This window comes from Diabrotica virgifera, chromosome 5 (assembly GCF_917563875.1).
Source record: "Diabrotica virgifera virgifera chromosome 5, PGI_DIABVI_V3a".
Classification (NCBI taxonomy): Eukaryota; Metazoa; Arthropoda; class Insecta; order Coleoptera; family Chrysomelidae; genus Diabrotica; species Diabrotica virgifera.
Window position 1 is genome coordinate 212365488 of NC_065447.1, and position 15803 is coordinate 212381290.

The 15803-nt window shown below is 34.4% G+C and overlaps 1 protein-coding gene across 1 annotated transcript in view; it reads right to left on the reverse strand.

The window, feature by feature from the left end:
• Positions 1–15803, reverse strand: part of LOC126884604 (tubulin-specific chaperone E) — a 42979-nt gene that overhangs the window by 24315 nt on the left and 2861 nt on the right. Inside the window, exon 2 of the mRNA XM_050650608.1 lies at positions 6779–6982. Coding sequence (XP_050506565.1) covers positions 6779–6982 — 204 coding nt within the window. The remainder of the gene's footprint in view (positions 1–6778; positions 6983–15803) is intronic.

The following is a 15803-nucleotide window of genomic DNA, read 5'->3' on the forward strand; positions in this document are numbered from 1 at the left end:
CTTGTCTATAAGCAATCAACCCATAACAAAAATAAAAACAGGGACACAGATAACAGGGTTTATAGAAAGAGAGAGTGAACAAAAAGATTAAAGCAAGGATGATCCTTGTCACCCACTTTATTTAAAATATACCTCGAAAGTGTTTTAAAAAGATGGAAACAAAAATGTAGAACAATGGGGATACCACTCACCAAAATAATTTTCAACAAATTTCAACTTGCCATATGTAAACAACAGATATGCTTCCGTTTCTCAAATGCTCAAATAGAAGAAGGCAAGTCAAATCTACTGTCTGGCTTCTCAATTAGAAGCAAGTCAAATATTTCACGTTTCAAGTTAAATATACTTAAGCTTCAGTTACACTTGGCAAGTTTACTGGCTGGAAGTACTTCTTCTTCTTCTTCAGGTGCCGTCCTCGTTCCGAAGTTTGGCTATCATCAAGGCTATGCGTATTTTTGATACCGTAGATCTAAATAATTGGCAGCTGCTGCACTTGTACCAATCTCTTAAATTCTTCAACCATGAATGTTTTCTTCTGCCAATGGATCTTTTATCTATTATTTTTCCCTGAATAATTAATTGTAGTAGCTGGTACTTTTGTCCCCTCATTATATGTCCCAAGTATTGCAGTTTGCGCTTTTTAATAGTAAGCGCAAGCTCTTTTTCTTTCTGCATCCTTCGCAACACTTCCATGTTTGTCACTCTATCTGTCCACGATATTCTCAGTATCCTGCGGTACATCCACATCTCGAATGCTTCTATTTTCCTTGTATCGATCTTTTTCAGTGTCCAAGCTTCCATTCCATAGAAAAGAACTGACAGCACGTAACATCTCATCAGGCGAATTTTAAGATTTAAACTTAGCTCTCTTCCGCATAAAACTGTTTTCATTTTGGTAAAAGTAGCTCTAGCTTTTTCTATTCTGATCTTGATTTCTTCAGAGTTGTCGTTGTTTTCATTAATCACAGTTCCCAGGTAATTATATTTTCTAACACGCTCAATTCTTTGATCATGTACGGTTATGTCAGAAAAATTTTGTGGAGATTTCGACACCATCATTATTTTTGTTTTTTTGATGTTAAGTGATAAACCGAACTTTTCGCTGCACTCTACTATTCTGTTTATCAGTGTTTGGAGATCTTCCGGGGTTTCTGCTATTAATTCTGTGTCATCAGCGTATCTCAAATTGTTTATTAAAGTGCCATTTATTTTAACTCCTATATCTTGGTCAGCAAGGGCTCTGTTTATAATATCTTCTGAATATAAGTTAAACAAGGTTGGTGAAAGTATGCATCCCTGCCTTACGCCTTTTTTGATCTCGAGTTCCTCGGTTGTTTCCCGTTCTACTCTAATATTCGCCTTCTGGTTATAGTAAATATTGAAAATAATTCTGAGGTCCCTTTTATCCAAGTTTTTCTCTACCAAGAGTCTCATCAGGTGTTCGTGGCGAACTTTATCGAACGCCTTGTTGTAGTCAATAAAGCACATATATATATCCTGGTTAACATCCAGGCATCTTTGGCACATGATATTAAGTGCAAATAATGCTTCCCTTGTTCCAAGCCCGTTTCGAAGTACTGGAAGTACTATCGGCCACTAAACTTGCCACATGTAAATGCTTATATATAACATAGTTATTATGACATATAAGCTCAAATTTGCAGACAATCAAGTAATATTGCCTCAAGATTATGAGGATTTAAACTATATGGACTAAAAATTAATTGAAATGTACAATATATGGGGTCTAAAAGTCAATACAAAGAAAACTGAATACTTGTGCATTGAAGAGCAACAAAAAGATCTTATATAAAGGCGCAATTCCAATGAGGGTATGCGTCATTGTCGCATGCTACACAAAGTCGTTCCATTCAAGAGACAAAAAGCGACACGAATCAAGTCGCCTTCCCGCATGCCACATGTTGACTGTTGTTGCTGAGACGCATGCCTCACCGTTCGGCAAATTTCAAAGTGTTGAACAGTGTCGTCGCTATCCAGCAGTCAACGAATCGGTGCAGCTTTTACCGTGCGACATGGAGTGGAATATTGAAAAAACAATAGGATAAAAGCAGTTTTTGTTTTTATTTGATTCAGAGTTGGACCACCATCTCCATACAGCTATTTCAGCATCTATGCATCCTCAGTGAAGCTATGCAGTCACAACTCTGAAACAAATATCAACAATCCTGCCTATTTAAGGGAAAACATCGCGATGCAATGTTTCCACCTTTTGAGAAGCAAAACAGCGACATCTCTCGTAATACGAGGAAGACGAAAAGCCCTAGATACAAAGTTTGCTACTTTTATACAATTAGAATAATTGAAATAAAAATAATAAACAATATTTTAAATCCAAGACTTTTCGTTAAGAAACTGCTTTCTGGCTGCATTCTGTATCTCCGGCTTTTACAATATCTAAGCACAAGAGACGACGAATATAGAAGAAAGCAAATAAAGGACACTTTGGCCACGTATATACCTTCTTTTCGTCTAGGAAAAGGACCGAAAGACAGTTTCAGGTACTAAAATCTGAGTAAAGATGAAAAAGATAAAGGCTGTTTTTGTTTTTATTTGATTCAGAGTTGGACCACTATCTACATATAGCTATTTTAGTATCTATGCATCCTCAGTGAAGCTATGCAGTCACAACTCTGAAACAAATATCAACAATCCTGCCTGTTTTCCCTTAAATAGGCAGGATTGTTGATATTTGTTTCAGAGCTGTGACTGCATAGCTTCACTGAGTATGCATAGATGCTGAAATAGCTATATGGAGATGGTGGTCCAACTCTGAATCAAATAAAAACAAAAACTGCCTTTATCTTTTTCATCTTTACTCAGATTTGAGTACCTGAAACTGTCTTTCGGTCCTTTTCCTAGACGAAAAGAAGGTATATACGTGGCCAAAGTGTCCTTTATTTGCTTTCTTCTATATTCGTCGTCTCTTGTACTTATATATTGTAAAAGCCGGAGATACAGGATGCAGCCAGAAAGCAGTTGCTTAAAGAAAAGTCTTGGATTTAAAATATTGTTTATTATTTCTATTTCAATTACTGAAAAAACAATGTTATTTATTAAAGACAATAAGATAAAAATTGATAAGTTGAAGCAGTTATCAGATAAATATGAATGTACTGTGAGTGATATAAAAAAGAAAATCAATAATTACGTTGTGAATTTCACCGTGAGAGGAAAAAACTAGAATTAAAGAGTGGTTCATCTTCTAGTAAAAAAAAAGAAAAGGTTTGCATTTGAATTTTGCTGAGGCGAGTTGCCTCAACTTAAGATGATAGGTCTTTGAACCCTACCATGATTATAAATTTTAATGAATTTTTGTGAAAGCCCCATGTGTTAGTCAAAATTCAACCTCCGACCAAGCTTGCAAAAAACAACGTAAGGAATTTTTTCAAAATTTTTCAGCACAAAAAATTGGATCCCTTTCTTCACAGTGGTACTTATTTGACCATAGCTCTGAAGATGCCTTTGTAAGCCGAAAGTGTTCAGCTAGGAAATAATAAATTTTACACAGTTCAAAAATACTTTTCTTTTCCCAGTCATTCAAATTCATAAGGGACTCAAACGCGACGGTATGATTCGCAAAAGTTGGTATCAACTTTTTTTATTTTTGATCACACTTTTAGTACATTCTTTCACGGTTTTTGCTCTAAATTTTAAAGAACCGCTTGGATTGACATGAAATTTGGCGTACGTATAGCTTACATGTCAAAGAAAAAAAGTGATATTGTGCCGATGTGTGCTTTTGCTCTGTGGGTGACTTTCACCCCCTCTTGGGGGTGAAAAAATATATGTCCAAAATAAGTCCAGAAATGGGTAAGCTAACTAATTTTAAGTAACTTTTGTTCTATAGAGCTTTTTCGCCAAGTCAACACTTTTCGAGTTAAATAATTATTATACTTATTTGCGAGTGAATATGTTCATTTTTAAACAAAATAACCACATTTTTAGACGGTTTTTCGCAAATAACTCAAAAAGTAAGTATTTTGTCGAAAGAAACGTTCTTAGAAAAAATATACCCTATAAAAAAGTAAAAAAATGGTGTACGCGTTAGGTCTCTGGATCTCGTAGAACCAGAGTTATAGCCAATGAAAAATAGATTCATATTCACCAAATTTCAAATATAATATTTCGACGTGAAATATCCAAAAAATTAAGCACTTTTTGGGGAAAACCCCTTATAACCTTTTTAAAGTGTTTAAAAAAAGATTTATTTCTGTTTTTACAAATAGTTTCTAGCAATAAATTTAAGCAAGTTACGCTCAAAATAAAGTTGGTCCCTTTTGTTTTGGCAAAAAAAAAATCGGGAAGACCACCCCCTAATTAGCAAATTAAAATGAAATTAATCGTTACCGCTCCACAAATTATTTTACTTATGTTGTGTTTATATGATCTGTAAGTTTCATCGATTCAAAGTGCTTATTTTTGAAAAAATTTGGTTTCAAAGTAACATTTTTAAAAATTTTAATTTTGAAAAATATGCTTTTTTTCAAAATAACTTAAAAATTGTTAGAGATACTAAAAATCTCGAAAAACAAAAAAAGTCAGCATTGCTTTTCTGAATATCATGTATTTTTTTGTTTTTCTGTTAGACAAAAATTGATTAAGATTTGGTGTTTCTAAATTTGCATACATTCGTGATCAGTGACTCGTTCAACCCCTTTTAACTACAGCCCTTTCAATAATAAGGACTTTGAACCGATGAAACTTACAGATCATATAAACAATACACACACGAGTCAAGAAACTTGTGAAGTCGTAACGATTAAGTTCATTTAAGATACTAATTAGGGGATGATTTTCTGATTTTTTTACCAAAACAAAAAGGGACTAACTTTATTTTGAGCGTAACTTGTTTACTTTTGATGCTAGAAATTTTTTTATAAAATAAAAATGAAGCTTTTTTTAAACACTTTAAATAAGTTGTAATGAGTTTTCCTCGAAATGTGCTTCATTTTTGGTTATTTCACGTTAAAGTATTCCATTTGGAATTTGACGAATATGAACCTATTTTTTATTAGCTATAACTCTGCTTCTACTAGGTATAGAGACGTGATATATACACCATTTTTTTAGTTTTTTACAGGCTATATTTTTGCTAAGAATGTTTTTTCGACAAAATACTTACTATTTGAGTTATTTTCGAAAAACCGTCTAAAAGTGTGGTTATTTTGTTGAAAAATGAACATATTCACTGCCAAATAACTCGAAAAGTATTGACTTAGTGAAAAAACTCTATAGAACAAAAGTTACTTAAAATTAGCCAGTTTATCCATTTCCGACTTACTTTGGACGAATATTTTTTCACCCCCAAGAGGGGGTGAAAACCACCCCCGGGGCAAAAGCACATATCGGCACAATATCACTTTTTTTCTTTGACTTGTTAGCTATGGTTTTAAATTTAAAATTTAGAGGTTTTGCAATATTTTACCGTTAAAGAACGGACTATTTCTCAAGTACTCAAAATCGTCTTAGCTCATTCTTGTGAAATTTCGAAATAAAGATTCATCGTCTGCAATCAATTTTATGACAAGACACATGCGATCTAGAAAGACAAATGACGCATGTGACTTTTAAAATTTGTGGCTCAAAGTCGCAAACCTTGAAGCAGGCGACAAGTGGATACGTGTATCTTGCCTCATGTCGTTCAGTGTTGCCTCAATGGAATACAACAGAACCACAATTATAAAGCTACGACTACAAATATTTAGGTATGGTCCTTTTCATAGGCATTTTTCAGTGCGTCACAAATGATAGTAAAAAAGGTAAGTCCGTGATAATACGCATTTATAACATTTATTCTAACATGACATTTTAGTTAAATCTGACAGTTGTCACATTTTATTTGCAATTTGGCATAAAAACAAATCAATTGTGTTTATTGCGTTTATAAAATGGTATTTTCTTTGATTTGTATAGTCTTATAAATTGTACAGATTATATTTGTAGATATATTATATAATTCGTAACTAATTCTTTTTCGATTCTAGCGCCATCTATCGACAACTAGAATAAACGTTATAAATGTCTGTAATCACGGACGAGCCTTTTTTCTGTCACATACAGTTTCATGCGTTAGAAAGAAATCGAAAAACTGTGACGCACTGAAAGATGCCTATGAGAAAAAGAATATCAATATTTATCACTGTTCACTTTGTACAGCTGTGAGGTATGGCAATCGAAGGAAAGAACATTGGCAATGCTGTGACCAACGGGAATGGATTTTTGGATAAGAGCAACAGGAAGATCTAGAAGAAAAAGTTCATGGCCACTGTATTTTGAGATTGAGCAAAAGTAAAAACTGTTGTTTCTCCAAGACAATACACTGACTCCGATTATTATGTGTTCCCAAATAAGAAAAGATGGCTTGAAATAAAAAAAATCAGCTAAAATGAAGAGATAATTGACGAAATAAACACCTATTTCGCAGAGCTTTCAGAATCGTACTATTCTGACAGCATAAAGAAGTTGGAAAAATGCTAGAATCATTGTATTGAGCTAAAAGGAGACCATATTGAATAAAATAAAAGAATTTTCTGGAAAAACATGTTTTTGTTTCCAAGGAAGTTACTTATCAGATCATCAGAATATTATTGAAACACAGTTATGCGAAGTTTTGAAGAAGGTATTAAAGCTGTAGTTAGTAGTTGGTAAGAAAAATGCAGCTCATATATCAGTTATCACGTTACAGTGAACAAATGCAAACAGATAAAGATTAAATTATACAATAAAGACTAAAATAAATAATAATCAAATATGATACCTTTGTTTTTCAGCAACTTCATCAAAACCAACAAATTCTAAAAATGGCGCATTTATCATCTGCTGAAATTTCATCATTTCTTCTTTGTTTTTCTTAGCTGAATCTTCATTATCTATAAATCCATACCTCGTTCTCACAGAATCGATTAATTTTTGGCCTAAGTTTACTTTTTCTTTTCTCACTAAAGATCCTGACTTTGGGTACCTAAAAAAATATTATTGTAAAATAAAACAATCAAAATTGATAAATTGATAAATGTACTGATTTATTAAGACGGTAGGCGCAAAATCATGGTCCAATGCTACTTAAATGCATTAATTTTTTTCGAATCCTGAGAAAAGTATTTTTGAAAAATTTAAACGCAGAATGAAAGATTACATTATTACCGAAGGCCGAAAGTCCTTGAAAACTTCTATGATGTTTATTGTAATAAGTTACAGGGGTGAAAAAAAAAGAAGAAAATTTAGTGTGATTTTTAATTTCAAATATTTCATTCAAAAGAAACTTTTTGTTTCTTCTAATAATGTAATCTTTCATTCTGCATTTAAATTTTTCAAAAAATTTTATTAGTTTTCCCAGGATTCGAAAAAAAAATGAATGCATTTAAATAGCATTGGACCAAGATTTTGCGCCTACCCCCTTAAAAGAATTCAGACTTTGCACAAGCGTAAGGTTAGCAGTTATTTTGGGGGGACATGAAAGGAGCCTCCACGTAGATTGTGATCACTTGTGAATACAATCGGGCGTCCCCTGGAAACGAGTAATGTCGGCTAATCCTTTCAACACCGGTGCACCAACAACACAGATGCAATCAAAATCAAAACGGTCTTTATCAAGGCCATTTTTGATGACGACCTCAATTAATATTGAAGGACTATCAGCAGATAAAGAAGACCTATTGTCTAATATGTGCAGAGAACATGGTGTCGATGTTCTACTGGTTCAAGAAACCCATAGAGGTACTGCAAGCCGCAGACCAAGGATTCGGGGTATGAAGCTCATACTGGAGAGACCACACGACCAATATGGTAGCGCAGTCTTCGTCAGACCAGATATCGACGTAGCATCCACATCTCTAACAGATCAAAATGACATCGAGATCCTCACAGTGGAGATAAACTCCTGTACAGTAACGTCAATGTACAAACCACCAAACGCTGACTTTGCTTTTGAGGAACCGAATAACTTTCAATCACAGCAAATCAAATTCGTACTGGGTGACTTCAACTGTCACAGTGTCGCGTGGGGTTACAACGAAACAGATTCCAATGGCGAAGAACTAGAAAAATGGGCTGAAAGCATGAACCTAAAACTTATTCACGATCCAAAGCAGCCTGCGTCGTTCAACAGCGGAAGATGGCGCAGAGGTTACAACCCAGACAATATATTTGTCAGCGACAGAATTGGAGACCAGGTGACAAAAATCGTTGGAAGCGCTCTCCCAAAGACACAGCACAGACCAATAATTTGTCTTTCCAACGCGGCAATCAGATACGAAATTGTTCCTTTCAAGAGAAGGTTCAACTTTACTAAAGCAAAATGGGAAAAATTCTCTGAAACATTGGATCAAGAAGTTTCCCAGCTAGAACCTTGCCCTGATTCATACGATAAATTTGTAGAAATCGTAAAGCAAGTATCACGGAAATTTATCCCTAGAGGTTGTCGAACTGAGTACATAGCGGGGCTCAATGAAGAATCTAAACCCCTACTTAAAAGATACGAACAGCTATATGAAGAAGACCCTTTCTCGGAAGCGACAATACAGGCTGGGGAGGAAATGTTACATGCGATATCCGCCAACAGAACGGAAAGGTGGTGCAAGCTGGTCACGAGTCTGGACATGAAACAAAACAGCAGACGTGCCTGGAAGCTGATTCGGAATCTTGGCAACGATCCCGCTGCTCCGGCAGTCAACATGACAGAAGTCACACCCGATCAGATAGCCCATCATCTTCTAATGAACGGTAAGACGACATCAAGAAAGAACAAGGTGAGAGCTCAACGGAATATCGACGAAGAAAGAGATGTTCTAGGTACCTCTTTTTGTCTAGAGGAGATGAGAGGCGCGATCCATCAAATGAAAGATAATAAAGCGGCTGGCCTGGACGACATACGAACAGAGCAAATAAAGAACTTTGGACTAAAAACCGTAGAGTGGCTCGTAAAAATGATGAATTGCTGCATCCGTACATTACAAATCCCCAAAATCTGGAGAAAAGCTAGAGTGGTAGCCCTCTTAAAACCAGGGAAGGATCCGGCGGATACAAAGAGTTTTAGACCTGTATCTCTCTTGTGCCACCTTTTCAAGGCCTTTGAAAGAATGATACTGAACCGGATCGCAGAATATGTGGAGACTAAAATTATTCCAGAACAAGCAGGATTCAGACCCGGAAAGTGCTGCTGCAGTCAAATTCTTAATCTCACCCAACATATTGAAGATGGTTTTGAACGGAAGGAAATAACAGGAGTAGCGTTCATAGACCTAACTGCCGCCTATGATACAGTTAACCATCAACGGCTACTCACAAAACTCTACGAAACTACAAAGGACTTCCGACTAACAAGGTTAGTGAAATGTCTCCTCCAGAATAGACGCTTCTACGTAACGCTCCAGTCCAAGAACAGTCGGTGGAGGGACCAAAAAAATGGGCTACCACAGGGAAGTGTCCTCGCGCCGTTTCTATACAACATATACACCAACGACCAACCCATACACCAACAAACAAGGCAATTTATTTACGCTGATGATACAGCGGTGGCAGCTCAGGGAAGAACCTTCAATGAAGTCGAAGTGAAGCTGACAGATGCCCTGGGAGACTTAGCTCTATACTATGATAAAAACCATCTGAAACCCAATCCCACAAAAACCCAGGTATGTGCTTTCCACCTGAGAAACAAGCATGCCCGAAGGTTGCTGGAGGTGGAATGGCGTGGTCAGATGCTGGAACACAACAAGACGCCAAAATACCTTGGCGTCCGTCTGGATAGAACTCTATCTTACCGATACCACTGTCAAGATGTTAAGAAGAAAGTAAGTGCCAGAAATAATATCATCCGCAAGCTAACTAATACAAAATGGGGAGCACAACCACACACTCTCCGCACTTCTGCCTTGGCATTATGTTTTTCGGCCGCGGAGTTTGGAGCACCAGTATGGGCAAACTCTGCTCACGCAAAGAACGTCGACGTGGCTCTAAATGAAACGGTCCGTATAATATCGGGTTGCCTGAAACCGACACCTATCGAAGAGGTATACCCCATTGCTGGAATTGCTCCACCACCAATCAGGAGAAAGGTCACGTCAGAGGTAGAACGGAAAAAGCAGGAGACGGACCGAAGACACCCCTTATATGACCACCAAACTCAGCCAAGCAGACTAAGATCTCGGAAAAGCTTCCTGAAAACATCAAGATCCATCCCCGAAGCGCCAGAGACGCGCCGAATACACCTATGGCAAGCGTCAACTACTGCGACACATTTTCCTCCCTCGGAGGAAATGGCTGCTGGACACAATTTACCGTATCCGACTTGGAAAGCGCTAAACAGACTAAGAACCGGCGTTTCACGTTGTGCTAGTAACCTGAAAAAATGGGGATACCAGGAGGACGATACCTGCGACTGTGGCGCAGTTCAGACCAGCCGGCATCTACTATCATGCACAGAGATGAGAGAGACCTGCACAGAACAAGACTTAATTATAGCAAATGACAGGGCCATCTATGTGGCCAACCATTGGAAATACAGAATTTAAAGTTGTTGGTGTTCCGGACACGGAAAGTAAGTAAGCAGTTATTTTCCCATTCAGAGGACTGCATTTATTTTGCAGTTCCAAAGGCACATAATAAAATATGTGTAGGTGAAACATTCAGATGAAGAACAAACATTGCCCTTGAGGAACTTTTGGAGAGTCCAAGAAAAAAGAGAAAAATGTAGTAGGAATGCAATTAAGAGTAAATTTTAATACCCCCTTTGCTGAACTGCTTGAAAATGAAAAACAATTTTCATGTTACTTTCGTAAATGTATCAATTTAACCACCCTGTTGATGAGTGTTTTTGTTGTGCCTCTTCCCAAAAATAAACCAACCATACTGTCCCTGACAAAGAACCGTATTTTTTTTCATCTTCCACGAATTTTGAATAAACATTATCACAAATTTTCCCTGATTTAGCTGTCGAAAAAAATAATTTTGTAACGCTACTTTCACAGCTTCTACTAACAACGGTGGAGTTAGAGAAAACTCAGAATCATACATGTTTTGACTTTATATTATTCAAATAACTACTAAACAACCACTAAGAGTTCAGATCAGTAGATTGGCAATTAATGCCATACATACAGTGAAGTAAATAATTCGAAAATCGAGAGAATGCAACAGAGAAATGCACATAATATTCATAGATTTCACAAGAGCTTTTTATACAATCGATAGGACAAAAATGATGGAAGAGATGAAGAACATGGTGATTCAAATTCAGATGAAGAACAAACATTGCCCTTGTGGAACTTTTGGAAAGTCCAAGAAAAAAGATAATGAAAGTAGTAGGGAATGCAATTAAGGCCATCGGTACATAATTCGCAAATATTTTACGGCTATCCCTACTTTTTCTGTCTTTACACGGAAAATTACGAGTAGTAAAATTCACACTGGTATGGATATGTAAACTTTACTAGAATGTCATTCTACTTGACAATGTCATCATTAACTTTAAAGAGATGGCTTTTGAATGTTCTTGGATAACTGTTATTTGTATAATTGCAAATTATTAATTCAGTTAATAAATGTGATAATTTTTTCACTAAGTATGTATTCAGTGATTGTAATAATTCATATGTACAACAAAAACTAATACTCAATCGAGAGAAATGAGGAAAAGTGTTTTTTAGAGGAAAAGTGATTTTTTAATAATATATTGTTACTATGGAACGCTTACAATTTTGAACATCTTTAACAAAAAAATACTTGGATCACAGAATATATCCTGATGTATTCTCTGCTTGAATCTTCCATAAATAATAAACAATAAATAACTTTTTATTAATTGATGGATTCGAACTTTTTATTAAGTTCACGTCTTAAATCAATTATTTATCAAATACACTATCAATATTATTATATAATCAACAACTCAAAATATTCGCGATGCCATGTCAAATATTTAAAACTGTCACTGTCTTGTCATCATATTCTATTTGACTCAGTGCGTTGTATGACAAAGATAGCGAATGTTCGATTTGGAAAATATCACCACGGACATGGTGTCCATTTTTTTCGCATCCTGAAAAAACTAACAAATATTTTTAAAAACTTTAAACACAGAATGAATGACTAAATTATTATCGAGGGCCGAAAGTCCTTTAGAATAAATAAAAAGTTTCTTTTGAATGAGATATTTGAAATTAAAAATCACACTACATTTTCTCTTAGTTTTTCACTCATGTAATTTATTAAAATAAACATTATAGAAGTTTTCAGGGACTTTCAGCCCTCGGTAAGAATGTAATCTTTCATTCTGCGTTTAAATTTTTCAAAAATACTTATTAGTTTTCTCAGGATTCGAAAAAAATAAATCCCCATTTGAATAGCATTGCAGCCGAAAATACATACCCATCCCCTAAGAGCAAATTTTAATACCTCATTTGCTGAACTGCTAGAAAATGAAGAAAGAAGAAGATAGCTTTCTGAAATTTAAAAGAAAAATAATGGACACCATACTGAATCCCAATGTAACAAGACAGGAAGAAAGAAGAATGAAAATAAATGTCGAAATTGAAGAAGAATTAAAGAGAGTAAACATAGTCACATATACAAAATTTCTTCTCTTAGAATGGATATGTCATATATACAGAGACATCCACACTCAGATATATGCTGAGAAGGATAACAACTGGATACCACTATGATAGCCCAGGTGACAGGTGTGCCATTGAACACCATGGACTTAGCTAATACCTAGCGATTGTAATTCTTAAAGAATAAATGCGTGAGAATTTAAGTATAATTAAATTTTAAATTAAGTATTAATAAATCATCAATGACATTTGATAGTGAATTTAATTATTAAATAAAATAAATAAGATGTTCAAAAATACAATTTGAGTAAATTTTAAAAGTAATAATTTATTAACAGCTTTAAAAGGGTTTATACGAGTATACGGCCTCCCCTTTATGATATGGACTGTTCCATTTGCTATGAAATTAAAATATAGTCGGTTCGCTAAACTCGACACAACCGGCTAGTGATTTTAGTAGGTATTTTTTTTGTTTTTTGCGAATTTTGCCAAAATTGGCAAAATTACTAATTATTTAGTAATTATTAACTAATCAGTAATCATTTTTTGCCAAATTGGCAAAATTATTGACTAAAATCACTAGCCAGTTGTGTCTGAGTTTAGCGAACCGACAGTATATGAAATAATATTGTTTGGTATAAAATATTATGGTCTGATATGTGCAATTACATCCTTCTAATAATAATGGAAAAAAATATTTGAAGATTTTTCTCAAATTATGGATACCAACAACATTTTAATTTATACCTTTTTTATTTTTAATTTGACGAAGAAAAGTTATTCTTCATAAAAAGCTCTTCATGTTCTAAGATTTATGATGCAACCATCAAATATAAAATTTTATTAATTTTATATTAGGTATTAAAAAAATATGAATTTCGATCAAGAGTAAACTACCTTTATAGTTCATAAGATTTAAATTACAATGATATAATTGCACATTAAAACATAATTATTAATTCTAAACTACTTTTCATAATAGCAATTTTCCATACTATGAATTAAAATACGTAAATAAATAAAGTTTTCGTTATGATAATGCTCGCATTTTCAGCTTGTTTCATATGTTATAGCCTTATTGTTTAAAAATGTCGCTGTAATAATATTTTGCTAAAAAGGTAAATTTTCATTGTATATCGGGTGTACGAATCAAACTGTATTTTTCTCACAAAGTTTGGTGGTTTTAGGGCAATAAAAATAAATCGTTAGTTTGTAAGAAAAAATTTAACATTCTGTATCTCGGAAACGAAGCATTTGCGGACTTAAGTTTATCAAGCAAACAGTCATTATTTTTTCATGCAGAATTACCCCTTAAAGTTTGTCGCACTTATTTAGAAACACCCTGTACTGATGAAGAATTTGGCTAGTTCTTAAAGGACATAACTTTTGTACTATTCAACATAAGCGAATGAATCAAAAAACAGAATGTTAAGAAAACCTCAGGCTATAGTTGGGTTTTAATTTCAATATTTTATAAATGATAGAATATTCCACGGGTGGGTACCTCGACACTGTAAGGTACAAGAGGGTGGCTTAAGTAAGTAAGAATATTGCACAGGGTGTTGCGAACTTTCAGAAAAAACACAGTTTAATTCATACACCCAGAATACAATGAAAATTTACTTTTTAGCAACAATATTACAACAGCAACGTTGCTAAAGAATAAGGCAATAACATATTAAAAAATTACTTAAATCAGACAATAGGTTTAGGAGATGAGACATCAAAAATTACCCATTATTTAGGGTGCCCGTTTTCTCTGACACGCAGTGTATTTTTGTGCACCTCCTCAAATATTTGCCAATTAAATTAAATTTTCTTGAGAGCGTAGGTTCAAAATTTTTTAACCAATGCTTTTTAAATGCGTTCATTTTTTTAGTCCTGAAAAAACTAATAAATATTTTTGAAAAATTTAAACACAGAATGAAAGATTACATTGTTACTGAGGGTCAAAAGTCCCTTAGAATAAACAGAAAGTTTCTTTTGAATGAAATATTTGAAATTAAAAATCATACTCAAATTTCTCTTTGTTTTCAGCCCTGAAACTTATTAACATAAACATTATACAAGTTTTAAGGGACTTTTGGCCCTCTGTAATATTGTAATCTTTCATTCTGCATTTAAACTTTTCAAAAATACTTATTAGTTTTCTCAGGATTCGAAAAAAAGTTAATGCATCAAAAAAAAAACTGCTTATACTAGATTCACACATACTCATTCGGCTGCTGATTATACCTTATTTTCAGATCTCAATCAATGCTATAATCAATGCTATAGATCTTATATCTCCAACATTGAGGAATCTATTCACTCAGATTCAAAACAACTTTGGAATCATGTTAACTTGAATAAAAGCCATGGAATTCCAAGTGTTATGCATTTTAATGACATGTCAGCAGAATCAAGTGAGGAAATAGCAAACTTGTTTGCGAGCCATTTCTCTAGTGTCTATCGCTCTGACAAAGTTAATTTAGGTAACTACGATTTTAAATTAAAAAATTCCGCCAACATTCCGTTTATTCAATTTTCACTTTCTGAAGTCTTTGAGTCTATAAATGGTCTCAAGGATAAACTCAGTTATGGCCCTGATAGCATTCCAACATATTTTTTAAAAAGATGTGTCTACAGTTTATCTTAACCTTTACATGTATATTTAATTTATCTTTGAGACTACATACCTTTCCTAGTAAGTGGCGTGACAGTTATATAACTCCGGTATTTAAAAACGGTGACAGAGACAATATAAAAAATTATAGACCTGTTGTTATGTTATCTGCCATCCCCAAACTTTTTGAATTAATTTTAAACAAATATCTTACTTGGCACTGTAGAAATCTCTTGATTAATGAGCAACATGGATTTAGGCAGGGTAAATCTATGTCTACAAATCTTGTTTTATATCATGATTACATTGTCAGGGCTTTCAAAGATGGGTACCAAGTGGACTCCATTTATACTGATTTCTCGAAGGCCTTTGACACAGTGATCCATTATTTACTCATCTTTAAATTAAGATGTATTGGTTTTCCTGAGTGGTTTCTTTCTTGGTTGAGTAGTTATCTTGATGAAAGAGTTCAGTTTGTTTTTATAAAGGGATCACTTTCGGTTTCTTGGTCAGTTCAGGGGTCGCACAAGGCTCACATGTGGGTCCTCTTCTCTTTAACTTGTTTATTAATGATATTTATGAGGTAATAAAAGTTTGTCAGTTTTTGCTATTTGCTTATGACCTTAGCT